The 22,724-nt window shown below is 44.3% G+C and overlaps 1 protein-coding gene across 1 annotated transcript in view; it reads left to right on the top strand.

The window, feature by feature from the left end:
- Positions 1 to 683: 683 nt before the first annotated feature.
- AVEN (apoptosis and caspase activation inhibitor) overlaps positions 684 to 22,724 on the top strand; it is a 179,610-nt gene continuing 157,569 nt past the window's right edge. The window contains exon 1 of the mRNA XM_054716381.1: positions 684 to 1,037. Within this exon, the coding sequence (XP_054572356.1) occupies positions 801 to 1,037 (237 nt within the window). The 5' untranslated portion in view covers positions 684 to 800. The remainder of the gene's footprint in view (positions 1,038 to 22,724) is intronic.

The raw sequence follows: 22,724 nt of genomic DNA, 5'->3' as shown, positions 1-22,724 counted from the left end.
TGAGTAAGTGAAACACTCGGATAGCCGGCAGTGAGAATGCCAGTTCCCCCTTACCTAGCCCTGTTACACCAGGCGAGTTAACTTCTCTGGGGTTGTTTCCTCACATGCAAATGGGGATAACAGGGCCGTTAGCGGGATTTCGTGCTCCTGTGCTCAGTAAGAGGGAGCTAAAGCAGTTACTTCTGCAGGCAGTCTCTTGAGGACTCCAGGGCCTGGCCTCCCCATCACCAGTTTTGTGCCCCTCTCTCCCCTCCTGGTTGCTGGCTGCAGTCCACACCCACCTCTCCCCTGCGACCCACCCGCCTTTTCCTCCACACCTGCTCTTGAACCCCGAGTTCAGTACCTTTAAAATTATATTCATTCTTAATAATCAGGAAATTAAACTGCAAAAGTAGTTTTATGCAAATTCATCCATATTTGTGTGTGTGTGTATATACACATACACACACACACACACACACACACATACTTTTTTTACAAAAACGAATTTATATTATACAAACTGTTCTATAACCTGTCCTTTCACTCACCACTGTCCCTACCCCATACCCACCCCGTCCCACTGCGGGCTCCCCCAGGTCGGGCCTTCATCGGAGCCCCCAGCCCTCCCCGGCCCAGCTCCCGCCCCACCTGCCCGGCCCGGCCGCCCCGCCCCCGCCCCGGGCTCCGTCCCGGCCCGGCCCGCACGCCGCGCTGCAGGCACCGGGCCCCTCGCGGCTCCTGCGCGGCCGTTTCCGGTGGGGCGCGGCGCCTCCGCGCGGCCCGGCTCCTGCGCGCTCAGCACGGCTGGCCGCGGCCCGATGCAGACGGACCGCGGAGCCCGGGGCGGCCACGGACGCCGGCCCGGCCGTGACCGGCCCGGCGGAGATCGCGACCGCGAGAGGGCGGGGGCCGCGGCGGCGGCGGCGAGAGGCGGCGGCGGGGACGGAGGCGGCCGCCGGGGCCGCGGTCGGGGTTTCCGCGGCGGCCGTGGACGAGGCGCCCCGCGGGGCGGACGCCGGGAGCAGGGAGGCCGGGGCGCCGGAGCCAGAGCGCCGGTAAGAGGCGATGGTTGGGGGAGTCGGGACCCGGGCTGGCGGGGTCCCGGTCGCGAGCCAAGAGCCGTGAATGGCGTCCCGGGCGCGCGCGCAGGGACGGCCGCGGCGCCTGCGCGGGGCGGGGGGAGGGGGGAGAGCGCGCCGGGCGTGCACGTGGCGCCTCCGCGGGTGCGCCTCTCGCCTCCTCCCCGCTGGGTGGGCCCGGACCCAGCGGGGTCCGGGGACGTAGTGGTGCAGAACCCAGGGCCCCAGGCGGTGTCGGGGCTGCAAGCCTAGGGGGCCGGTTGGCTTCGGGCGGGTGTCAGTGGGAGTGGGTGGGAGTGGGGCCAGGGCGTGGTCTCCAGGACTTAACACTTGGGCAGCCTTGCCTTACGGGGAGACATTCCTGCTATTAGCAGAGAAGGGATTTTTAAATTTATTTTTTAGTCTGTTGTGTTCACTGTGCTATGCCTGGCACACCATAGGCACATAATAAATGTTTATAGAATGAAAGAATGGCCCCGATGGACTGGACTCATAATACTTGGGGATGGGATCAGATGCATAATTCTCCTTTATAAAGTGTAGTTCTCTTTTATTATATACTAGTGACCTGGTGCACGAAATTCATGCACATCAAAAGGGGATTAATTAGAGGAAATAATTTAATATTGCTATTTGCCCTTCCTCTATAACAGAAGTGTCAGAGATGAAAGAAAATTAGTAAAATGTATATGAAAACCTTCCTCCTGTCAGAGTCTGGGGCGCACCACGGGACTCAGAATCAAGTCCCTGCCCACCCACAGGCACCTCAAAATCACGTGAGACCCACACCTGGCTGGCCGCCCCCCTCCCCCCACAATTGGGCTAGATCCAGACCAGGCCAGTCCCACCCTTGTCAAGCCCTGCCGGGCAGGGGGCACAGCCTCAGGTCCCCTGTCAAGCCCCGCTGGGCGGGAGCACAGCCTGAGTTCCCCGACCCAGCACTGAGGGTGCACCTTGAGGTCCCCCGTCAAGCCCCACCAGGTGGGGGGGCGTGGACTGAGGTCACCCGGCCTGGCGCTGGGGTGGGGGGAGCAGCCTGAGGTTCCCTAGCCCAGCACCAGGACGGGAACCACACCTTGAGGTCCCCTGTCAAGCCCTTCGGGTGGGAGTTGCAGCCTGAGGTCCCCTATCAAGCCCTGCTGGGTGGGGGGCGCAGCCTGAGGTCCCCTGTCAAGCTCCACGGGGGCGGGGGAGGGCGTAGTCTCAGGTCCCTGCTGATTGCTCGTTAAGGCTCCTTATGGGAACTTGGCCTCAGCTGTGGGTGCAGCCATCTTTGTGACGGAGTGATGGTAAATTAGCATATTTCCTCTTTGTTAGATAGGACTAGAGGCCCAGTGCATGAAATTCATGCACGGCGGGGCGGGGGGGGCCCTCAGCCTGGCCTGCACTCTCTCCAATCTGGGACCCCTTGGGGGATGTCTGACTGCCGGGGATCAGGCCTAAACCGGCAGTCGTACATCCCTCTTGCAATCCGGGACTGCTGGCTCCTAACCGCTTATCTGTCTGCCTGCCTGATCACCCCTAACCACTCTGCCTGCCTGCCTGATTGCCCCTAACCGCCTATGCCTGCCTGCCTGCCTGATGCCCCTAACTGCTCTCCTGACGGCCTGATCGCCCCTAACCACTCTGCCTGCCTGCCTGCCTGATTGCCTCTAACCGTCTCTGCCTCAGCCCCGCCACCGTGGCTTTGTCCCGAAGGACGTCTGGAAGGACATCCGGAAGACGTCCGGTCTAATTAGCATATTACCCTTTTATTAGTATAGATATGTAGGAACCAGGCCACTGGCTTTTGTCTTTTTGCATTTTCAATCAATAAGTGTTTCAGCAATCAGGGCTGAATTTAATAGCGATGTGATCGATCTGCCGTAACACATTCATAAGGAAAGTTCTTAGAGATCACAGCAGGGAATGATATGGACAAACTGTTACTCTACTGATATTCCAGCTAAAGTAGTTAGATGACTGTGTTTTTGTGAGCTGTTCTGCTGTTATTTTAACACTAGAGGCCCGGTGCACGAAATTTGTGCATGGAGGGGGGTGGTCCCTCAGCCCAGCCTGCACCCTCTCCAATCTGGGATCCCTTTCACAATCCAGGACTGCTGGCTCCCAACTGCTCGCCTGCCTGCCCTTCCTGATTGCCCCTAACCGCTTCTGCCTGCCAGCCTGATCACCCCCTAACCACTCCCCTGCCAGCCTGATTGATGCCTAATTGCTCCCCTGCCAGCCTGTTTGTCCCTAACTGTCCTCCCCTGCAGGCCTGGTCACCCCCAACTGCTCTCCCCTGCAGGCCTGGGTCCCCCCCAACTGCCCTTCCCTGCAGGCCCGGTTGCCCCCAACTTCCTCCTCTGCCAGCCTGGTCACCCCTAACTGCCCTCCCCTGCAGGCTTGATCACCCTCAACTACCCTCCCTTGCAGGCCTGGTTCCTCCCAACTGCCCTCCCCTGCTGGCCATCTTGTGGTGGCCATCTTGTATCCACATGGGGGCAGCCATCTTTGACCACATGGGGGCAGCCATCTTGTGTGTTGGAGTGATGGTCAATCTGCATATTACTCTTTTATTAGATAGGATTTATAGTACAAAACTGCCTTTATGTTTTGAATTCTCATGTGCACAGGTAAAAAAAAAATTTTTTTTGTATTGAGGCAAAATTTCCTATAACGGAATTATTTGCAATATCTTCAGGGCACAGTAGGCAAGACATCCCTGAAGATAGCTGTATACAGAAATACAGAGCTGGAAAAAGATTTCAAGTGTAACATACTTAACCTTGTTAGGGTCAAGGTAAGTAAGAAGTAAAATATGAGTGAGGTATGAAGAAATACTTGGTGTCAGCTTATCAGGGAACGAGGGAAACTCAGACCAATTTAGTGTGCACACGTTACCTTTATAACAACATTATTTATATATACATATAACTTTATATAACTATAACAACTTTATTTTTAAAGCAGCTTAAAGTTATTTAAACAACTTTATGTATACGTATATATGTAACATCTTCAATTTGACAGGTTAATGGACTTGCCTACTGTCATAGCTAGTGGCAGAGCTGGGATTTATACCGAGTTGCCCTGAACTCCACTACATTTTATCTTTAATTTTTGTGAACCAATCACCACTTTTCTGAGAACAAAGTAGACACTCCTTGTCTACAGGGATCATATTTTAATAGAAATTGTAGTAATGGTTCTTTTGGGACTTACTGAAGTGTCTGGTGCAAAGGCCTTTAATAAAAACTGTCTTTACCTCGTTCAAGTGAGTGAATGAAGAAAGTGCTTCTGTTGTATTTATCTCTGTTGAACTAAATTGAGTAAAATGACAGTCTATCATTTAGAGGATGAATAATATTCTTTTCATTTATGCTAATACTGTAACCCTTTCTGTTAAATTTTTAGGGTTTATCTTTTTTTGGAATGGTTTTTAAAATTTCATCTTGTATTTTCTTTTAGGAGTTTCTCATTTCACAGTTTGATTCAGTGTATTAGTCATGTGAATGTGTGGCACAGTGCCTGGGCCATAAATAACAGTTGCAGCCCCCACCAGTTCTACCACTGTTACCACCACCCTCGTATTTTTTTTTTTGGGGGGGTGGGGGAGGAGGAAGATAGGAAAGGCACTGGCATGCTCCCAGGAGGGAGCGAGCCCCACCATCATGTTTTCAGGCAGAGCTGGATGAAGAGATGTGGGAAAGATTATTCCTTCATTTTGGTTTGGGTTGGTGACCTAAAGGTCCCTTCCACTTTCAGAGTCTGAAGTACTGTCCACATTTAGGCTTGCTAAGAATAACATTATTGGTGCCTAAAGATTAGGTGGGACAAGATTGATGGCCTTCCTGAGACCATCTTGTTCTCATATCTCATGGTGCATTTGTGCCAAAATGGAGATTAATTGAAATGATCAGAAAGAAAAAAATCATAATAGAGTTTTAGCTGTGTAAGGACCAGTTGCCTAACTCTGGAATTTAGTACTGTTTACATACAGACTTTGCTTTCTGTTTTAGACTGACCATGACACATACATGGCTTGTAAATGGAAAATAAGACAAAATAAAACTAGATAAAAAAACTTCTAGATACATAATACTCCAAGGTAACTACTTAGTTGAGTACATAGCATCTGCGAGTCTCTTGCTCCTAAATCAGTCCTTCTGCAGATGGTACGAACCCAAAGACCGCAGAGTGTGAGTAAGCATCCTATATAATAAAACATGCTAAGTGTCTAGTTGTCTGGTCATCTGTTCAACCAATCAAAGCGTAATATGCTAATGATATGCTAAGGATGCTCAACAGCTCGCTATGATGTACACTGACCACCAGGGGACAGACGCTCTGACCAGTAGATTAGCTTGCTGCTGGAGTCTGGCCGATTGGGACTGAGCAAGATGGGCCGGACATGCCCTGGTGCCCTCCTGCAGTCCCTCCCTGGCTGGCCAACCTCCTGCGACCCTCCCTGGTCCCCATCATGCACTGGTGGGGTCCCTCGGCCTGGCCTGCGGGATCGGGTCGAAACTGGCTCTCCAACATCCCCCAAGGGGTCCTGGATTGCGAGAGGGCACAGGCCAGGCCAAGGGACCCCACTGGTGCACAAATTCATGCACCAGGCCTCTAGTACATCATAAGACTAATTATCTTCATTGAATACCCACTGGGAGCATGAGGTACTTGATGCAATCAGTAACTTAAAAAAAACCCCAAAAACCCACATACTGGGGTTTGTTAGTATTATATTCATCTTTTCGATGAGCTATTAGCAAAGAGAAAGTCAAGGCCTATTGGCTTTCCTTGGAATTTCCCCCATCTTTTCCTCCTTATAGTTAATGATAGTAACTCACAATTATTGAGCACTTGGTATGAGATGAGAAAACTTAGGCAGTTAAGTAACTCACAGTTAGGAGAATTTAAATAATTTATCCTTTATCACTCAGCCAGCAAATTGCAAAGCCTGGATTCAACCCAAGCATTTTGATTTGAGGACCTGTTCTTTCAACGACTACCCTAACCTGCCTCTGGAGTGACTTTGAGATTTGAAAAGGGGATGTGTGAAGGACTGTTGAGTGATGCTTTTCACATAACCTGTTTTTTCCTGATGTTTCAATATGGTTATAAGGCTTTAAGGTAATACTGATACCATCTTCAGTTATTATAGATGTCAGATCTTAGCTTTCTTGCTCCATATCTATATGGCAGCTGCTTTTAATCATCTACACGAATAAAAGAGAAATATGCAAGTTGACCATACCTCCGTGACACCCATCAGCCAATCAGGAGCGAGTATGCAAATTAACACAACAAAGATGGTGGGTTAATTTGCATATGCAGGTGTGGAGTGGCTGGGCGGGGTGGGATGCCTGCTATGAGGGGGAAGGCGGGGGGCAGAGGGAGCTACAGGAGCGGCGTTCCGGCCCAGAGCGAAGACTTGCAGGCTCCCGGGCGACCGGGAGCGAGGACTTGTAGGCTCCCGGGTGGCTGGGAGCGAAGCCAGGGGAAGGAAGGCCTATTCTTGCATGAATCTTTGTGCAACAGGCCTCTAGTCTATAATAATAAAAGGGTAATATTCTAATTAGACCAGACGTCCTTCCGGATGTCATTCTGGACCTCCTTCCAGACGAAGCCAGGGCCAGAAGGACCAGCCAGGGTCCTGGGTGCCTGCGGGCAGCCCAAGGGAATCCGGCCCGGGTCCCAGGTGCCTGTGAGCGGCCGGAGGGAAGCCAGCCCAGGTCCCGGGTGCCTGTGGGTGGCCCAGGGAAGCCAGCCTGGGTCCCGGTTGCCTGCCAGCGGCCAGAGGAGGGAAGCAGCCCGGGTCCCAGGTGCCTGCTGGCTGGCGGCTGGAGGAGGGAAGCCTGGGCCCAGGGTGCTGGAAGGAAGCTGGTGCCGGCAGCCAGGGGAAGGAAGGCCTACTCTTGCACGAATTTTCATGCATTGGGCCTCTAGCCTAAGTGACTGAACGACTGGTCGACTGGTCACTATGACACGCACTGACCACCAGGAGGCAGATGCTCAATGCAGGAGCTGCCCCCTGGTCGTCAGTGCGCTCCCACAGAGGGAGCGCTGCTCAGCTGACCAACAGGCACCAGACGCAGGGCTCATGGCTGGCCGCCGCAGCCCAGAGACCGCAGCGGAGTGGCAGCAAGCCTACCGAGTGGCAGTGGTGGCGGCAGGTGCAGCGGGGCGAGATAAGCAAGAGCGGCAGGCGGTGTTGGATTGCCGGTTTTGGCCCAATCCCCGCAGGCTACGCCGAGGGACCCCATGGGTGCACAAATCTGTGCACTGGGCCTCTAGTGTTTTAATAATTTACTAGAGGACTGGTGCATGAAATTTGTGCACCCAGGGGGCATCCCTCAGCCAGGCCTGTGCTCTCTCGCAGTCTGGGAGCCCTTGGGGGAGGTCTGACTGCCGTGGAGACAGGAGAGGCTCCCACCACCTCCACTGCGTTCGCTAGCTGTGAGCCCGGCTTCTGGCTGAGCGGCGCTCCCCCTGTGGGAGTGCACTGACCATCAGGGGGCAGTTCCTGCGTTGAAAGGGATTGGGCCGAAACCAGTTCTCTGACATCCCCCGAGGGGTCCCGGATTGTGAGAGGGTGCAGGCCAGGCTGAGGGACCCCACCGGTGTATGATCAGGGATGCAGGAGGTTGGCCAGCTGGGGAGGGACTGTGGGAGGGCTCCAGGTCATGTCCTGCCCATCTCGCTCAGTCCCAATCGGCCAGACCCCAGCAGCAAGCTAACCTATGGGTCCAAGTGTCTGCCCCCTGGTGGTCAGTGCATGTCATAGCGACTGGTTGACCAGTCGACTGTCTGCCCCCTGGTGATCAGTGCACGTCCTAACGAGTGGCTGAGCGGCCTTAGCATATCATTAGCATATTACACTTTGATTGGTTGAATGGATGACTGCACATTTAGCATATTAGGCTTTTATTATATAGGATGTCTAATAAAAGATAAGGTAGTTGTTTATAGCTGCATTAAGGAAGGTAGTAATTGGAGGCATTTTTTTCCTGACCAAACTTTTGCTTTGCAAACAATAGTGTAAACCCTTTGCCTGAGGATTTGACATTTGACATTTTTATTGCTACTATTTCACTCAGTAAAAGGACTTTGATGTTCAAGTTTACTATGAACCTGGACGAAGACAGATGTCAAATCAAAGTTGCTGGCAGGTTTCTAAGGCACTTGCCCCTTCATTGTTGCTGGAAGGAGTCACCCTAATAGTGTCAGACAGAGATTAAAAGCTCAAACTAAATGACAGCCTCTAGACTATATATCTTTCTTTTCTTTAAAAGAAAGACTGAAGCACTTTTGGTTAAAAGCTGAATGTTTCCCCCCCACAAAATTGCTTTAAGATTAGCTCTTCAAAACCCAACCCATGAAATTGACTCTCCTGTTGCAGACTGCTGCTCAGACACTATAGCTGTTTTGGCATCCTTATCCTTTCTAATGTGTCCCATTTTGAGGTTTCTTTTTCTTTGTTTTTTTAAATTTTATTTTATTTTATTGATTTTTACAGAGAGGAAGGGAGAGGGATAGAGTTAGAAACATCAATGGGAGAGAAACATCGATCAGCTGCCTCCTGCACACCCCTCCACTGGGGATGTGCCTGCAATCAAGGTACATGCCCTTGACTGGAATTGAACCTGGGACCCTTGAGTCCGCAGGTCGACGCTCTATCCGCTGAGCCAAACCAGTCAGGGCAAGGTTTGTTTTTCTTACTGTCATTTCACTTACATATTTCCATTATTTTTTAAAAAATATATTTTTAGCCCTTTTAATAAAATATATATATTTTAAAAAATATATATTTTTATGATTTTTTACAGAGAGGAAAGGAGAGGGATAGAGGGTTAGAAACACCAATGAGAGAGAAACATGGATCAGCTGCCTCCTGCATGCCCCCTACTGGGGATCAAGCCTGCAACCAAGATACATGCCCTCGACCAGAATCGAACCTGGGACCTTTCAGTCCACAGCCTGACGCTCTATCCACTGAGCCAAACTGGTCAGGGCCATATTTCTATTATTGATACAGCTAACTTGATTCTTAAAACTTTCTGCTTGTATTCGGCCTGAACTATTTTTGATAAATTATGTATGATGCTGTACTTTAACATTTCTAACATTTTAAGTCATTGGTTCAGATAGTTTCAGAATATAAAATTTCCAGCATATTGTATATATAGACATATTAAATGGAACCATCACATCATTGCTACACCTGGATAGAGTCTAAATACTTTAGTGATTTCATAGTCACCATCATTCATTTAAGAATCACATTCAGCTCTTTAGCAGTGATAAGATTTACATTATTCCTTATTCCTTTTAACTTGTGTTTTTTAAAAAAAATATATTTTATTGATTTTTTTTACAGAGAGGAAAGGAGAGGGATAGAGAGTTAGAAACATCGATGAGAGAGAAACATCGATCAGCTGCCTCCTGCACACCCCCTACTGGGGATGTGCCTGCAACCAAGGTACATGCCCTTGACCTGGAATCGAACCTGGGACCTTTCAGTCCACAGGCCGACGCTCTATCCACTGAGCCAAACCGGTTAGGTCTTAACTTGTGTTTTAAAAAAATTTATCTTTATTGTTGAAAGTATTATAGATATCTCCTTCTTTCCCCCTGCCCCCCCCACTGACCTCCTCTATCCTGCCCCTGCCCCCCCAGACCACCACACTATTATTGTCTGTGTCCGTGGGTTATGCATATATACACATAATTAGCTTGTGTTGTAATTCTGTATCTCCTACAGAACTTAATTCAATGTAATATACAGGGTGGGGCAAAAGCAGGTTTACAGTTGTGAATATGGAAAATAACAATTATTAATAAATAATAATATAAAAATAAACTGTTTTGCATACTCATAACTGTAAACCTACTTTTGCCCTACCCTGTATTTTTGAACTAAAACCTATTTTAGTGATCATCTTTTCTGCTTCCCTGTAACAAGTTTTTTTAAAAAAATATATTTTATTGATTTTTTACAGAGAGGAAGGGAGAAGGATAGAGAGTTAGAAACATTGATGAGAGAGAATCATCGATCAGCTGCCTCTTGTACACCCCCTACTGGGGATGTGCCCGCAACCAAGGTACATGCCCTTGATCAGAATCGAACCTGGGACCCTTGAGTCCTGCAGGCCGACGCTCTATCCACTGAGCCAAACCGGTTTCGGCCCTGTAACAAGTTTTGATTAAAAACATGTTTTATAACCTTAGGTATACTTTTTTTCTTTATATTGAGTTAAGATTACATTGATAAAGATACAGTTTATTTTGATTAGCAATTATTACACATAAGGGTAATTTTATTGTAAATGTTCTTATTTTCCCTAATGAATTTACTAAGGTATCCATAGGTGAATATTACTTACTAGAGGCCCAGTGCACAGTTAAAATTGTGTGAGGAGGCGCCTTGCCTCCCACCGTGTGAGGAGGCACCCCGCGGGCAGCTGGGACCCGCACCTGACTTGTGCAGTGCTGGCCACCGTGGGAGTCAGGCCAGACCGGCGCCACCGGGAGCCGGACTGGCGCCGCGGGGGGCCAAGACCCATGCCTGACTTGCAGTGTCCCCAGCCACCCTGCCTGTGTCAGCTCTGGGGCTGCCCGAGACACTGCGCCGGCTCAGGCAGGCCCCCCTGTCTCTGTCTCCATCTCCACTCCGGGCCTCACCTGCGCACGCAACCTCCTCCTGTTCGGTCCAGTCGTGACCTGTTATGGAGTCCCGGAATAATGTGCATATTACCTCTTTATATATATATGGACTAGAGGCCCAGTGCATGACATTCGAGCACTCGGTGGGGGGGATCTCAGCCTGGCCTGTGCCCTCTCACAGTCTGGGAGTCCTCAAGGGATGTCCAGCTGATGGCTTAGGTCCACTCCCCACCTAAGCCAGCAGTCAGACACCCTTAGCGCCGCTGTGAGGGCAGGAGAGGCTCCTGCCACTGCTGCTGCACTCGCCAGCCATGAGCCTGGCTTGTGGCTGAGCGGCACTCCTCCTGTGGGAGCACACTGACCACCAGGGGGCAGCTCCTGCGTTGAGTGTCTGTCCCCTGGTGGTCAGTGCGTGTCATAGCGACCGGTCATTCCACAGTTCAGGCGATTTGCATATTAGCCTTTTATTATATAGGATTGCCTGGATGAGACAGGATTCAGCATCAGTTGTTTTCCTAATTTTTGTTTTTATAGATGTAAGCACTGAGAAACATTGGTAGATGGTAATGGTTGGAGTTTCATTATATGTGTGACTACATTCTTTGAATATCTTTAATTATATGCCAAAATAATTATTATAAAAAATGTTAATGATCTGTCAGCTGTCAACTGGATTAGGCTCTCCTTCAATTTTGTTGAAAGCAAGGAATTGGAAATGATCTGATTTGCAAAAGGACTTGTTACTCCGTCTTTAGAATTATACTCTCGCAACATCTGTCCCTATATTTAAAATGACCTCTCTGCTTGGGGACTCAGGGAACACACCATAGTCAGAGTGAGAATGGCTGAGAAGGGTTTTTTTTTTTTGGGGGGGGGTGGGTCTGGGGGAGGTTTGGGCTATGCATCATTTGCAGACTATGGTTTCCAGTTATTTGTCATTCTTAACCGTCACAGTCTCTGCTAGGATGGAAAATGGCAAGCTCTTAATTTGAGACCACCAGGCTGTGTTTCCTGGAGAATTAGGTACTAGCCCATTGGTGCTCTTTCCTGTGATTATTTCCCCCTGTATTGGGCAGCTGGCCTCTAAAGAGGTCAGGTAGCTCATTTGATCCTAACCACACCACAGCACAACTTTCTAGCCCTTTTTAGAAATTAAGTTATTATAAAGGTGTTTTCTATTCAGATGGCACTATTCCCAGATGCACTTTGAAATATCAAAGGAAGAATTAAAGACCATACTGACACAACTATTTCTATTCTATAGAAGCTACCGATTAACTTATTGGGGCATTAGATTCATTCCTTTTGAAATTTCATTTTTTTAAAAAAAATTTTATTGATTTTTTTTACAGAGAGGAAGGGAGAGAGATAGAGAGTTAGAAACATCAATAGGAGAGAAACATCGATCAGCTGCCTCCTGCACACCTCCTACTGGGGATGTGCCCGCAACCAAGGTACATGCCCTTGACCGGAATCGAACCTGGGACCTTTCAGTCCTCAGGTCAACACTCTATCCACTGAGCCAAATCAGTTAGGGCGAAATTTCATTTTCTTTTGCTAGAAGCCATATGTGTGGTGTGTGTGTGTGTGTGTGTGTGTGTGTGTGTGTATTTTGAGGTGCCAAGAGTAAAGGCTTTATACTTTCTTTTTCTTTTGGATGCAAATAATCAAAAATTTGGTTTTGTCTGAAAAAGGAGCACTGGATAGACATATGTTATAGATATTTCACTTTTGAGTGGATTTTGTCAGAGGATGTTGAAAAAAATACAAATCGATGTGCTTAATTTTATCCTGATGTTGCTAGGATGATGTTTTTAGAATTTGACCAACCTGATGTCAGTCAGCCTTAACTTGCTAAAAAGACAATTTTTGTAAAGAACACCGCTCCCAGGGATGCTTTCCCTGCCAGCTATTGGTATGTGCACCCAGGATGAAAATGAAAAACTACGTAGGAGATTGATAGAGTTACTTGTTGTACACTAACAGTCCTACATTTGTGTCCTCTTGCTATTAAGTACTGATATAAATATATCTGATCCCTATTTCTTTTTTTATAAAATATGTTTTTATTGATTTTAGAGAGAGAGGAAGGGAGAGAGAGAGAGAGAGACAGAGAGAGAAACATGGATGAGAGAAACATCACATCCATCGGCTGCCTCCTGCATGCCCCCAACTGGGGATTGAGCCCATAATCCAGGCATGTGACCTGTGGGGGAATCCAACTGGTGACCTCTTGGTGCATAGGTCGATGCTCAACCTCTGAGCTACCACAGCCAGGGCTGATACCTGTTTCTTTAACACCAAGTCAAACTTATGTTGTAGGATAGTAATCACACTTTTTAAAAAAGTCAATTTCAGAGAGGGAGAGAGAGAGAGAAACATCAATGATGAGAGAGAATCATTGATTGGCTGCCTCTTGCACGTACCCTACTGGGGGGTTGAGCCCACAACAGGAGCATGTGCCCTTGACCGGAATTGAACCTGGGACCCTTCAGGCCACAGGCTGACGCTCTATCCACTGAGCCAAACCAGCTAGGGCAGTAAACACATTTTAATATAATTAATCTAAGTAAAGCATCATTGGGATGACAGGACTGTTACCGAAAATCCATATATTAGTGGGTTACCAGTGCTGCGATTCTTCCATTTTTGTATTTAGCTGTGAGCAGTTACTAATGCTGAGAGATTTTGTTAATGGGTGTGTTTTCTGTGAAATAGTCGCCATATTTAGATTTCAATCATCTTTGGTATAAAAGAAACAATTACAGCTGCATTTTGGGAAAAATTTAAAATATCTAGTATTCCTTCTCAAAGTCTAATGCAGTGTGAATTTCATTTAAATAGAGGATTTGGAATCTCTGGTTCTGTTGAGTGTGAATCTCAAGTTCACATCCCAGTAGTTGGAATGATATTGAGAAGTAGGCTATTTCACCCTCATGCTTTCCTTTTGCTACAAGGCTGGCAATAAAATAACATGTCCTTGTTTAGTATATGGGCTTATTAGAGCCTAGTCTTATATTATTGAAGAAGGTTTAACCCCTGTTGCAGATTCACAAACTCCAAGTCCTTTCAAAGAAGTTACGAGTTTTCTGGGAGCAAAGGTTGGTGAAAATGAGTATTTCCCTTACTGTTCTTCCCCTCGCTCCCAGGTTACGTTTTAGCTTGCTGCTGCTTTTATATGTCAGTGTGACTTTGTAGAACAATTCCTGTTAAGTTTTTAGAAAGTATTTTTCTCTTCACAGCCAAGAGAATCATTGAGTTCAGAGGTGACCAGAAAACATTGTTTGAAGAGCACACATTTTCCATGCATTGGGAGGAGAAGTTAAGCAGCTGAGTTGATTAGATTTTCAGTTTTACAGTGTGGAAGTAGACTGAAAGGAGGTGGTTTTTAGACAGACCTGGTGGGGAGTGGGGCTCGGGTTTGCACCTCACCAGTTTTCCACGTGGCTTCCTGGTGGGCAGGGAGGGGCGGAGAAGGTGCTGTTGGAGCTTGAGGATGAGTGTCCACTCTGGGGGGTGGCACCAAGGCGATCCCTAGCTTTAGTATTAGACTTGGAGAATTATGGTCAAGGGTGTAGATCATATAATTCAGAGACAAATAAATAACCAGGGTATAACTTCTCAGGCCTACTAAGCATTCTGCGTTTTGTCTGTCTTCCTCCCCCCCACCACCTGTGTTTTTTAAAATCTTTCTTTCAGGGGGAGATACCACACGATGGTCAATGATGTATATTTTGGAGTCTTAACAGACTGGTTAGAATCCTACCTCCCAACCCCTCAGATGATCACTTTAGTGGATAGGCCAAGTACCTGTCCCTTTTCCTCCCGTCTCTCTTTCCACACACGCACATACTATATTTTTTAAAATAAAGATTTAAAAAATCTTTCAGAGGAAATGGTAGACATGATGTCACTTTACCCTTAAACACTTAAGTGTGTATTTCCCCAAAGCAAGGGAAGTTCTTACATAGCCATAGCACAACTGTCAAAATCAGGAAATCAGCATTGATATAATACTATTATCTGTCCTTACTGAAATTTTGCCCATTGACTCAGTAACATCCTTTATTAGGCTTTGAATCTTGAGGTAATGACGTATAGCTGTAGGAGAATTAGAGACTCATTATGGCAGGTGCCATGGCATCCTAACCAGTGTATTTCTCTTACGTTACTGTGGCTGAGTTCTCAGATTCCTGCTTCCTGCTTGTTTTCTCCCCCTGCACCCCCCTCCACCGCAGCCTCTAGACTTCTCATTGATTTTACAAGCTACCTGAAATTCTTTTAGTAAATTCCTTTTCTGCCCAAGTTAGCCATAATTCTATAGTTTGCAACCCGACCTCTGCTGTTGTGTTTTTTACACTTTCCATTCACACGCTGAGCTCCCATGCCACCTTTCTCTGTGACGCGTCTGGTTTTCCTCAATTAGCGTCTATGTGGAAGTATTTAGCAGGCAGGTGGTGCAGGCTGAGTGTTCCTCGGCCCTGTCCTTCGGGAATTCAGGTCAGGAGAACCCTTTCTGTTTCATTTGCTTTCGTTGCATTAGTTGAAGTACCCTGCTCTTGGTGGTTGAAAGCTCAGTAACTAAAAAGTTACTGCTCTCCCAAGGGCCCGGTTTACATAAGAGCTTTAATTCACATTGGGTTTTACATTTCCCTAGTCCTAAGGCCATTAAACTTTTTGATTTAATGCTGGCAGCAGATTCTCTATAAACTCTGAGGTTGAAACAGGAATTTTAGTACACAGAAGTTTTATATCTATAGAATCCCTTTTAACTATTTTATTCTCTTTTTTCTGTTTTAAACTCATTTGTTTGATATATTATTCAAGCTTGATTATTTTATCTATACTTTGTATCCTTTGCTACTTTTTACCTTTGAATTTTTTTGTCAATCATTAAATCGTTTTTAAAAAGCTGCTTATATAATTCTGTATTTTTTATGATATTTGAAATGTTAGATTCCATAGGTAATTTTAGTATTTATTTTTTCCTTAACTATTTCTTAAACTATTAGTGATGAATTGGCAAGAGTAGATTTTTGTTAAAATTAAACTAGAATTTATTTATAAAAGTGTGCTGTGTTTATTCTATGTACAGAATAATGGGATTGGATAATTTTTAAAAAATCTAGCAGGAAAAAATTAAAGTACACCGGCTTTTTAGTAGTACTCCTTTCTACTGTAAAACGAGGGCAGGACTAACGCAGGACAGAGCATTTCTTGTGCCTCATTTTTCCCCTCATGCATAATTTTTTATTGTTACACACAGCATTCTGGGTAGAAGACAGTAGCATCATAGGCACAGCTTTAAACCATGGGCACACAGACAAGTGTCTAGTAGTTAGAGCCATCTAAATTTTTAGCTTAATGATAAAATTCTAGGGTAATAACAGTAACGATACCAAGGCCATTCATTTTGATGATGGCTAAGGTAGTTCAGTTTGTGGCAACCAGTACTCTCCTTTCTAGAATGTCTTGTGCCTCCATTTTAAAATTATTATTAATTTTGTTTCTTTTGATAAATGGGAATTGTAGGTTCTTTATTGCTTCAAAGAGATGATGTAAACATAAATTAGGTTGCTTACAAATATTTAAAAAATCCTTATTAGTTTTCTTGGTGATACATTTCCTAATGAAACTATACAGAAAAAAAACAACAAACTTTAAACTTTTTTTTTTTTTAAAGTGTAGATCATAGTAAGTATTGTCTGAACTTAGATTCTCTTGGTGGAAGTTGATACAACCAATAAATGAGGCAATTTGACATCAAAATTTAGCCTGTGGCCCAGCAATTCTATATTTAGCAGTTTATCTTACTGAACAAGTTAGCAAATACAAGTAGGCAGTTGTTCACAGATGATTGTTCACTGCAATGTTGTTTAAAATAAGGAAAACCTGGAAACAACTTCCTAAATATCTATCAAGAAGGACTGGTTAGCCCTGACCGCTTTGGCTCAGTGGATAGAGTGTCAGCCTTCGGACTGAAAGGTCCCAGGTTCGATTCCGGTCAAGGGCATGTACCTTGGTTGCGGGCACATCCCCAGTAGGAGGTGTGCAGGAGATGTTTCTAGCTCTCTATCCCTCTCCCTTCCTCTCTGTAAAAAAATCAATAAGATATATTAAAAAATAAAAAATAAATAAAACACTAGGTTTCCATCATAGTGTGAGCTCATAGGATGGCATTGATGGGGTTAAATTTAAAAAAAAAAAAAAAAAAGAAGGACTGGTTAAATATAAGATGGTATGTCTATGCAGAGGAATACCATGCAGCTGTTAAAGAATGGGGCAGGTATGGAAAATGTTCAATACCAAGGGAAACACTTCAGATAAATTAGTGTAGTATCATACCATTTGTGTGAAAAGAAGGTACTCATTTATATGCATAGAATATTTCTGGAAGGCTGTCTAGGAAACGTGTAGTAGTTACCTTTGGCGATCAGGAGGATGAGGAAACTTCTTTTAATATCTTCTGTACTATTTAAATTTTTATTTTGTTATCATGAGCATGCATTACTCATATGTTGAGGAAATCAGTTAAACAATAAAACTTAAATTAACTGAAAGTGCTTCTTCACAGGGTAGGACCTGAAAGAAATCCTCACATTTAATTGATTATCGGAACCTCCCTGTGAAAGAGGCAGGCAGTCTTAGATGTAGTTTTACAGAGGAAGAAATAGTAATTGGGTGGACTTAGACATTTTTAAGGGTACAGCCAAGTAGTTGGTGATGGGATTGATAGTTGAACTCGAGGTTTCTGACTTCTAGATTGAGATTTATTGTTTTTTGTTTATGAATGAGCAAAACAACTAATTCTGAATTGTTAATTTTGAATTGCTTCTTCCTCTCCTAATATAATTATGTACTTTTCATGCTTTCCTATCAAGCATTTCTCTTTTCCTTTCGAATATAGCAAGTGGTTTGGCTGTGTTGAATTGTAGTTCATCCTTTAGATCTGTTGACTTCAGTTTTTCTAGTTTATTTAATATGTACCTTATTATTCTTTGAGATTGCAACAGGTGCAGTAGTAAAATATGGAGATGGGAATTTCAGGTGTCTACTAAATGACTTAGGAATTGAGGCTTCTGCCCTGTACCCTAAAGTCGAGGTGTGTGACTTCACCACACTCTACTTCCCAGGCTGTAAAAGGCATACTCCCATCCCCAAGTTCTAGTTCCTTAAACATACGTTCTAAGTGGGCTGCTGTGATATGTGACATTTAAAAAGATTCTGAAACCTCCATTTGCCTTTCCTTCTCAAAGTTTTTCTTCCTAAATTGGGGACATTTATAAAAAACAAGTATTAATTCATTTTCGTTCTATCACTTATACAACATTTAAATGTGAAAAGTCTTTAAGAGACTACTCAGTTTTAGAATGCCATCTTTATAGCTTGTAATCAGTTAAATTATCCTTGTTGATTAAAAAGCTTAAGTGTTAGATTGAGAAATGCTCTGTAAATACACATTCTGGAAGCTCAAATTGCTTAAAAAATGACTGTGATGGTGATGCTTTATTCCCCCCTTTATAAAAAACTAAATTTATTGGGGTGACATTGCCTAATAAGATTATATAGGTTCCGCCCTAACCCGTTTGGCTCAGTGGATAGAGCGTCGACCTTCGGACTCAAGGGTCCCAGGTTCGATTCCGGTCAAGGGCATGTACCTTGGTTGTGGGCACATCCCCAGTAGGGGGTGTGCAGGAGGCAGCTGATCGATGTTTTCTCTCATCGATGTTTCTAACTTTCTCTCCCTCTCCCTTCCTCTCTGTAAAAAAAAAATAAAAAAAAATAATATATATAAATAATATATATATATAAATATATATATATGAAGATTATATAGGTTCCAAGTGTACAATTCTATGACACATCATCTGTATATTGCATCATGGGCCCAACACCCAAAGTCAAGTTGCTCCCCATCTCTATATATTTGACCTCCTTTACCCTTTACTGCCCCTCCCACCCCCTTCCTTTTGGAAGCCACCACCCTGTGGTCTGTGCCTATGATTTTTTGTTTGTTTTTCTGGTTTGTTCATTGGTTGCTTTCAGTTTTATATCCCACATATGAGTGAAATCATATGGTTCTTGACTTTTTCTGTCTGACTTATTTTGATTAGCATGATATTCTAAAGATCCATCCATGTTGTTATTTTCTTTTACAAAAGTTCTGCTTACAGGATTTTTTTAAAAAACAAGTGAATAGTAGTTAAAAGCAAATGTGTAAATGCTTTTTGCCTATTCAAATAAAGGGCCATCGAGCCATCTGTCAAATGAAGGTTGGACTAGATGTATGAACTCCAAGGCCCTTGACCAGCTCCAAACAACAATGGAAAGAACCTTTCAGGCCACTCCCAGGCACCGTCTGTTGCACAGAAGGTGTGTCTGCTCACAGCTGAGACGAAACAGCCACCAAAGCACAGTTTTAGCAGTGAACAGCAGGTGGGGTAAGAAGTCCAACATTTTTTCAAATGGAAGTAACATTCATTTCATATTTGAGTCGTCGAGGGAACAATCATGGAATGCATGCAAAGCTGAGTATGTTCAAACCTTAGCTGAATAGGTTAAAACAACAGTAACAATATCTTCATAGTGATTGTAATTCTTTTTTTTAGAGAGAAAGGAAGGAAGAGGGAGAGAGAGAGAGAGGAATAGTGATGAGAGAGAAACATCTATAGGCTGCCTCCTGCACACCCCTGCTGGGAATCAGTCCCCAACCTAGGCATGTGCCCTGACCGGGAATGGAACCTGTGACCTCCTGGTGCATGGGTCAATGCTTAACCACTGAGCCACACTGGCCGGGTGTGATTATAATTCTTTATTGTCAATTCTGATTGCTTCCTGGATTGTTGATATTATTTCAAACCAGACTGGAAAATCTAAGAAACGATGTATACTCATCATTCTCCTTTGTGTTTCTCCTTTTGTTAGAATAGTACAGTCTTACTCATTGGGGAAAAGAGTAGGAATAAGAGAAACACGCTATAGAAGAATATCATCCTTTGTTGATGGGGTTTCTTATCTTTTGCATGTGTGGGCATTACCTCTGGCTGATCATCAATGTGTATGTCATGGTCAAGGGTAATTCAGGCAAGGATAATTAGTAAATGTGTGAGTTTAATATGCCATTTAATATTTTATCCTTAACATAGGTATTTTTAGGTGAAAATGTTGGCTCAGAGCACATCAGAATCTAACAATTTTTTAAAAATCTACAAGGATGGTTTAATTGATAATCTATATATATAAAAGCCTAAGTGACCGAGCAACCATATGACCAGTCGACTGATTGCTATGATGCGCACTGACCACGAGGGGGCAGACACTCAATGCAGGAGCTGCCCCCTGGTGGTCAGTGCACTCCCACAGCCAACCTCCCATGGCTGGCCAACCTCCCGCAGTCCCTCCCCCCCCCCCCCCGGTCTGGCCGGTCTCCCCACCTGCTCCTGCATCAGCCCCGATCACTGGCCAGGCCGAGGGACCCCACCTGTGCAGGAATTTGTGCACTGGGCCTCTAGTAAAGTATAATGATGGCATTCTAGAACTGAATAGTCTCTTAAAGGCTTTTTACATTTAAATGTTTATAAGTGAGAAAGAATGAATTGATACTTGTTTGTTATAGGTGTCCCAAATGTAGAGACTGACGTGAAGTATAAACTCCACATCTGTTATGGATTATCATTCATGAAATTTTAATATAGTTTCATTTGTTACTGAGCACTGATGGCTTAGAGTCAAGGTAGAAGTGAAATGTACAGAATAAATTTTGTGGAAAAAATCGCAGACTTTGGGAGTCGTCCTTTTCTTTTGGGTTATTAGCTTCTTCTGATATATTAACTTCTGTGTCCACTACCTTCTTTTCTGGATTGTAAAAACTGAGTTTGCAGTTGCAGTTTACATATATAGTGACTTTTTGGTGCCAAAGCCATCTGTACCTCCCCACTTCCAAAGCTGGTACATCTTTAAAATGACATATATCTTAAAAGAACTAGAGTCCCGATGCATGAAATTCATGCAAGAGTAGGCCTTCCTTCCCCCGGCTGCCGGCTCTGGCTTCCCTTTGTCACACAGGCCCCGGGCTTCCCTCGCAGCCCCGGCTTCATCCGGAAGGTCATCTGGTCTAATTAGCATTTTATGCTTTTATTATTATAGATTATTTAAAGAGGCACCTTTATTTTTTAGTGCAGGAGCTGACTGTATACATTGTATAAACATACAATTGGCCCGTGTCCTTCTCTATAACTTCACATATATATTAATATATTAATGAACATATAAGTTGTATATTAATATGCTATTTGGAAGCTTTTTATATTCCCAGTTGTTTCCTTTTTGTTTATGGTACTTTATATGACTTGATAGTTTTCCATAATGAATATTTTCTGGGCAAAAGAGCTTCTCTATTTTGTTTTCTGACATAAATAATGATGTTATGGGCTGAATGTTTGTGTCCCTCAAATTCACACATTGAAGCCCTAACCCCCAGGTGACTGTATTTGGAGATAGGGCCTTAAAGAGGTAATTAAGGTTAAATGAGGTCATAAGGGTGGGGCCTACCCTGATGGAGCTGGCGCCCTTATAAGAAGAGGAATGGAGAGATCAGAGTGCTCTCTTCCTTGACATTATGAGGATACAGCGAGAAAGCAGCCGTCTACAAGCCAGGACGGGGCCATCACTAGACACTGAATTTCCTGGCACCTTAAGTTTGGACTTACCAGTCTCCACAATTGTGAGAAATAAGCTTATATTGTTTCAGCCACTCAGTCTGTGGCATTTTGTTGTGGCAGTTCAAGGTGACTAATACAGGTGGCTCACTTTCTAACCACCAATAAATAGGTATTTAAAAAAAAAAAACCCAGTGGTTTAATGTGACGACTTCAGATGAAGTAGATTAAGAAACTGAAGGGAATTTTAATGCTAAGGACATCTGACTATTACATTATTGAAATGAATAGCGCAGCCTGCTTTTTCCTGGAGCTTACATATATCTGTTCTTTTAGTTCATATTTTTTAATTCTCTTATTATTTGTGATTGTTTACTTCACACATATGATTACCAGTAACATTTTTTCCCCTTTCCTTTAAATGGCATGTGGTAAAAATACATTGAAAAGTGTGTGTGTAAAGTAGGGAGTGATAGATTAAAACAAGATTGGCAAATTATTTATAGTTTTTGAAGCTGGGTTATGGGTACCTGGGGGATTTAGTGTACTGTGTTTGAAGATTTTTATAATAAAATTACAAGTAAGAAAACTAAATGTAGTCTCTCAGTTTTATAGTAGAAAAAGAATAATTTGGCATTTGAGATGATCATTTATGAAATATATGATGTTATTTTTGGGTGGATTATGCTTACCTTTATTATTTTTAAAAAATTTTAAATGGAATTTCTTGGGCATTGATTAATGAAATTATATAGGTTTCAGGTGTACAGATCTACAATACATGATCTGTATGTTGTATTGTGTGTTCACACCCCAAGAGAAGTCTCCTTCCATCAACATTTAACCCCTCTTTACCCTCTTCTACCCTCCCACCCCCTCTTCCCTCTGGTAATCAACATACTGTTGTCTGTGTCTATTAGGGTTTTTGTTGTTTTTTTTCCCTTCTTCACTCATCTTTAAATTTATGATTTGACTTTGTTTTTTTAAGAATATATATGATATTTATTTATCGATGATACCTAAATAAAGCTGGGAAAAATAAAGTGATTATTGATATGCTTGGATTGATATGTACCATATTTTTTTTGTTTTCTATATCTTGTCCTTGTTCTGTTTTCTTTTTCTTTTTTTAAATTTTCTTTATTGATTAAGGTATTACATATGTGTCCTTACCCCCCACCTTGCCCCCCACTGCCCCACTCATGCCCTCACCGCCCTGGTGTCTGTGTCCATTGGTTAGGCTTCTATACATGCATACAAGTTCTTTGGTTGATCTCTCCCCCTTACCCCCACCCTCCCCTACCTTCCCTCTGAGGTTTGACAGTCTGATTGATGCTTCTCTGTCTCTGGATCTGTT

The sequence above is a fragment of the Eptesicus fuscus genome, chromosome 5 (assembly GCF_027574615.1).
Source record: "Eptesicus fuscus isolate TK198812 chromosome 5, DD_ASM_mEF_20220401, whole genome shotgun sequence".
NCBI classification, from domain to species: domain Eukaryota; kingdom Metazoa; phylum Chordata; class Mammalia; order Chiroptera; family Vespertilionidae; genus Eptesicus; species Eptesicus fuscus.
This window is presented reverse-complemented; position numbering and strand designations above follow the sequence as displayed.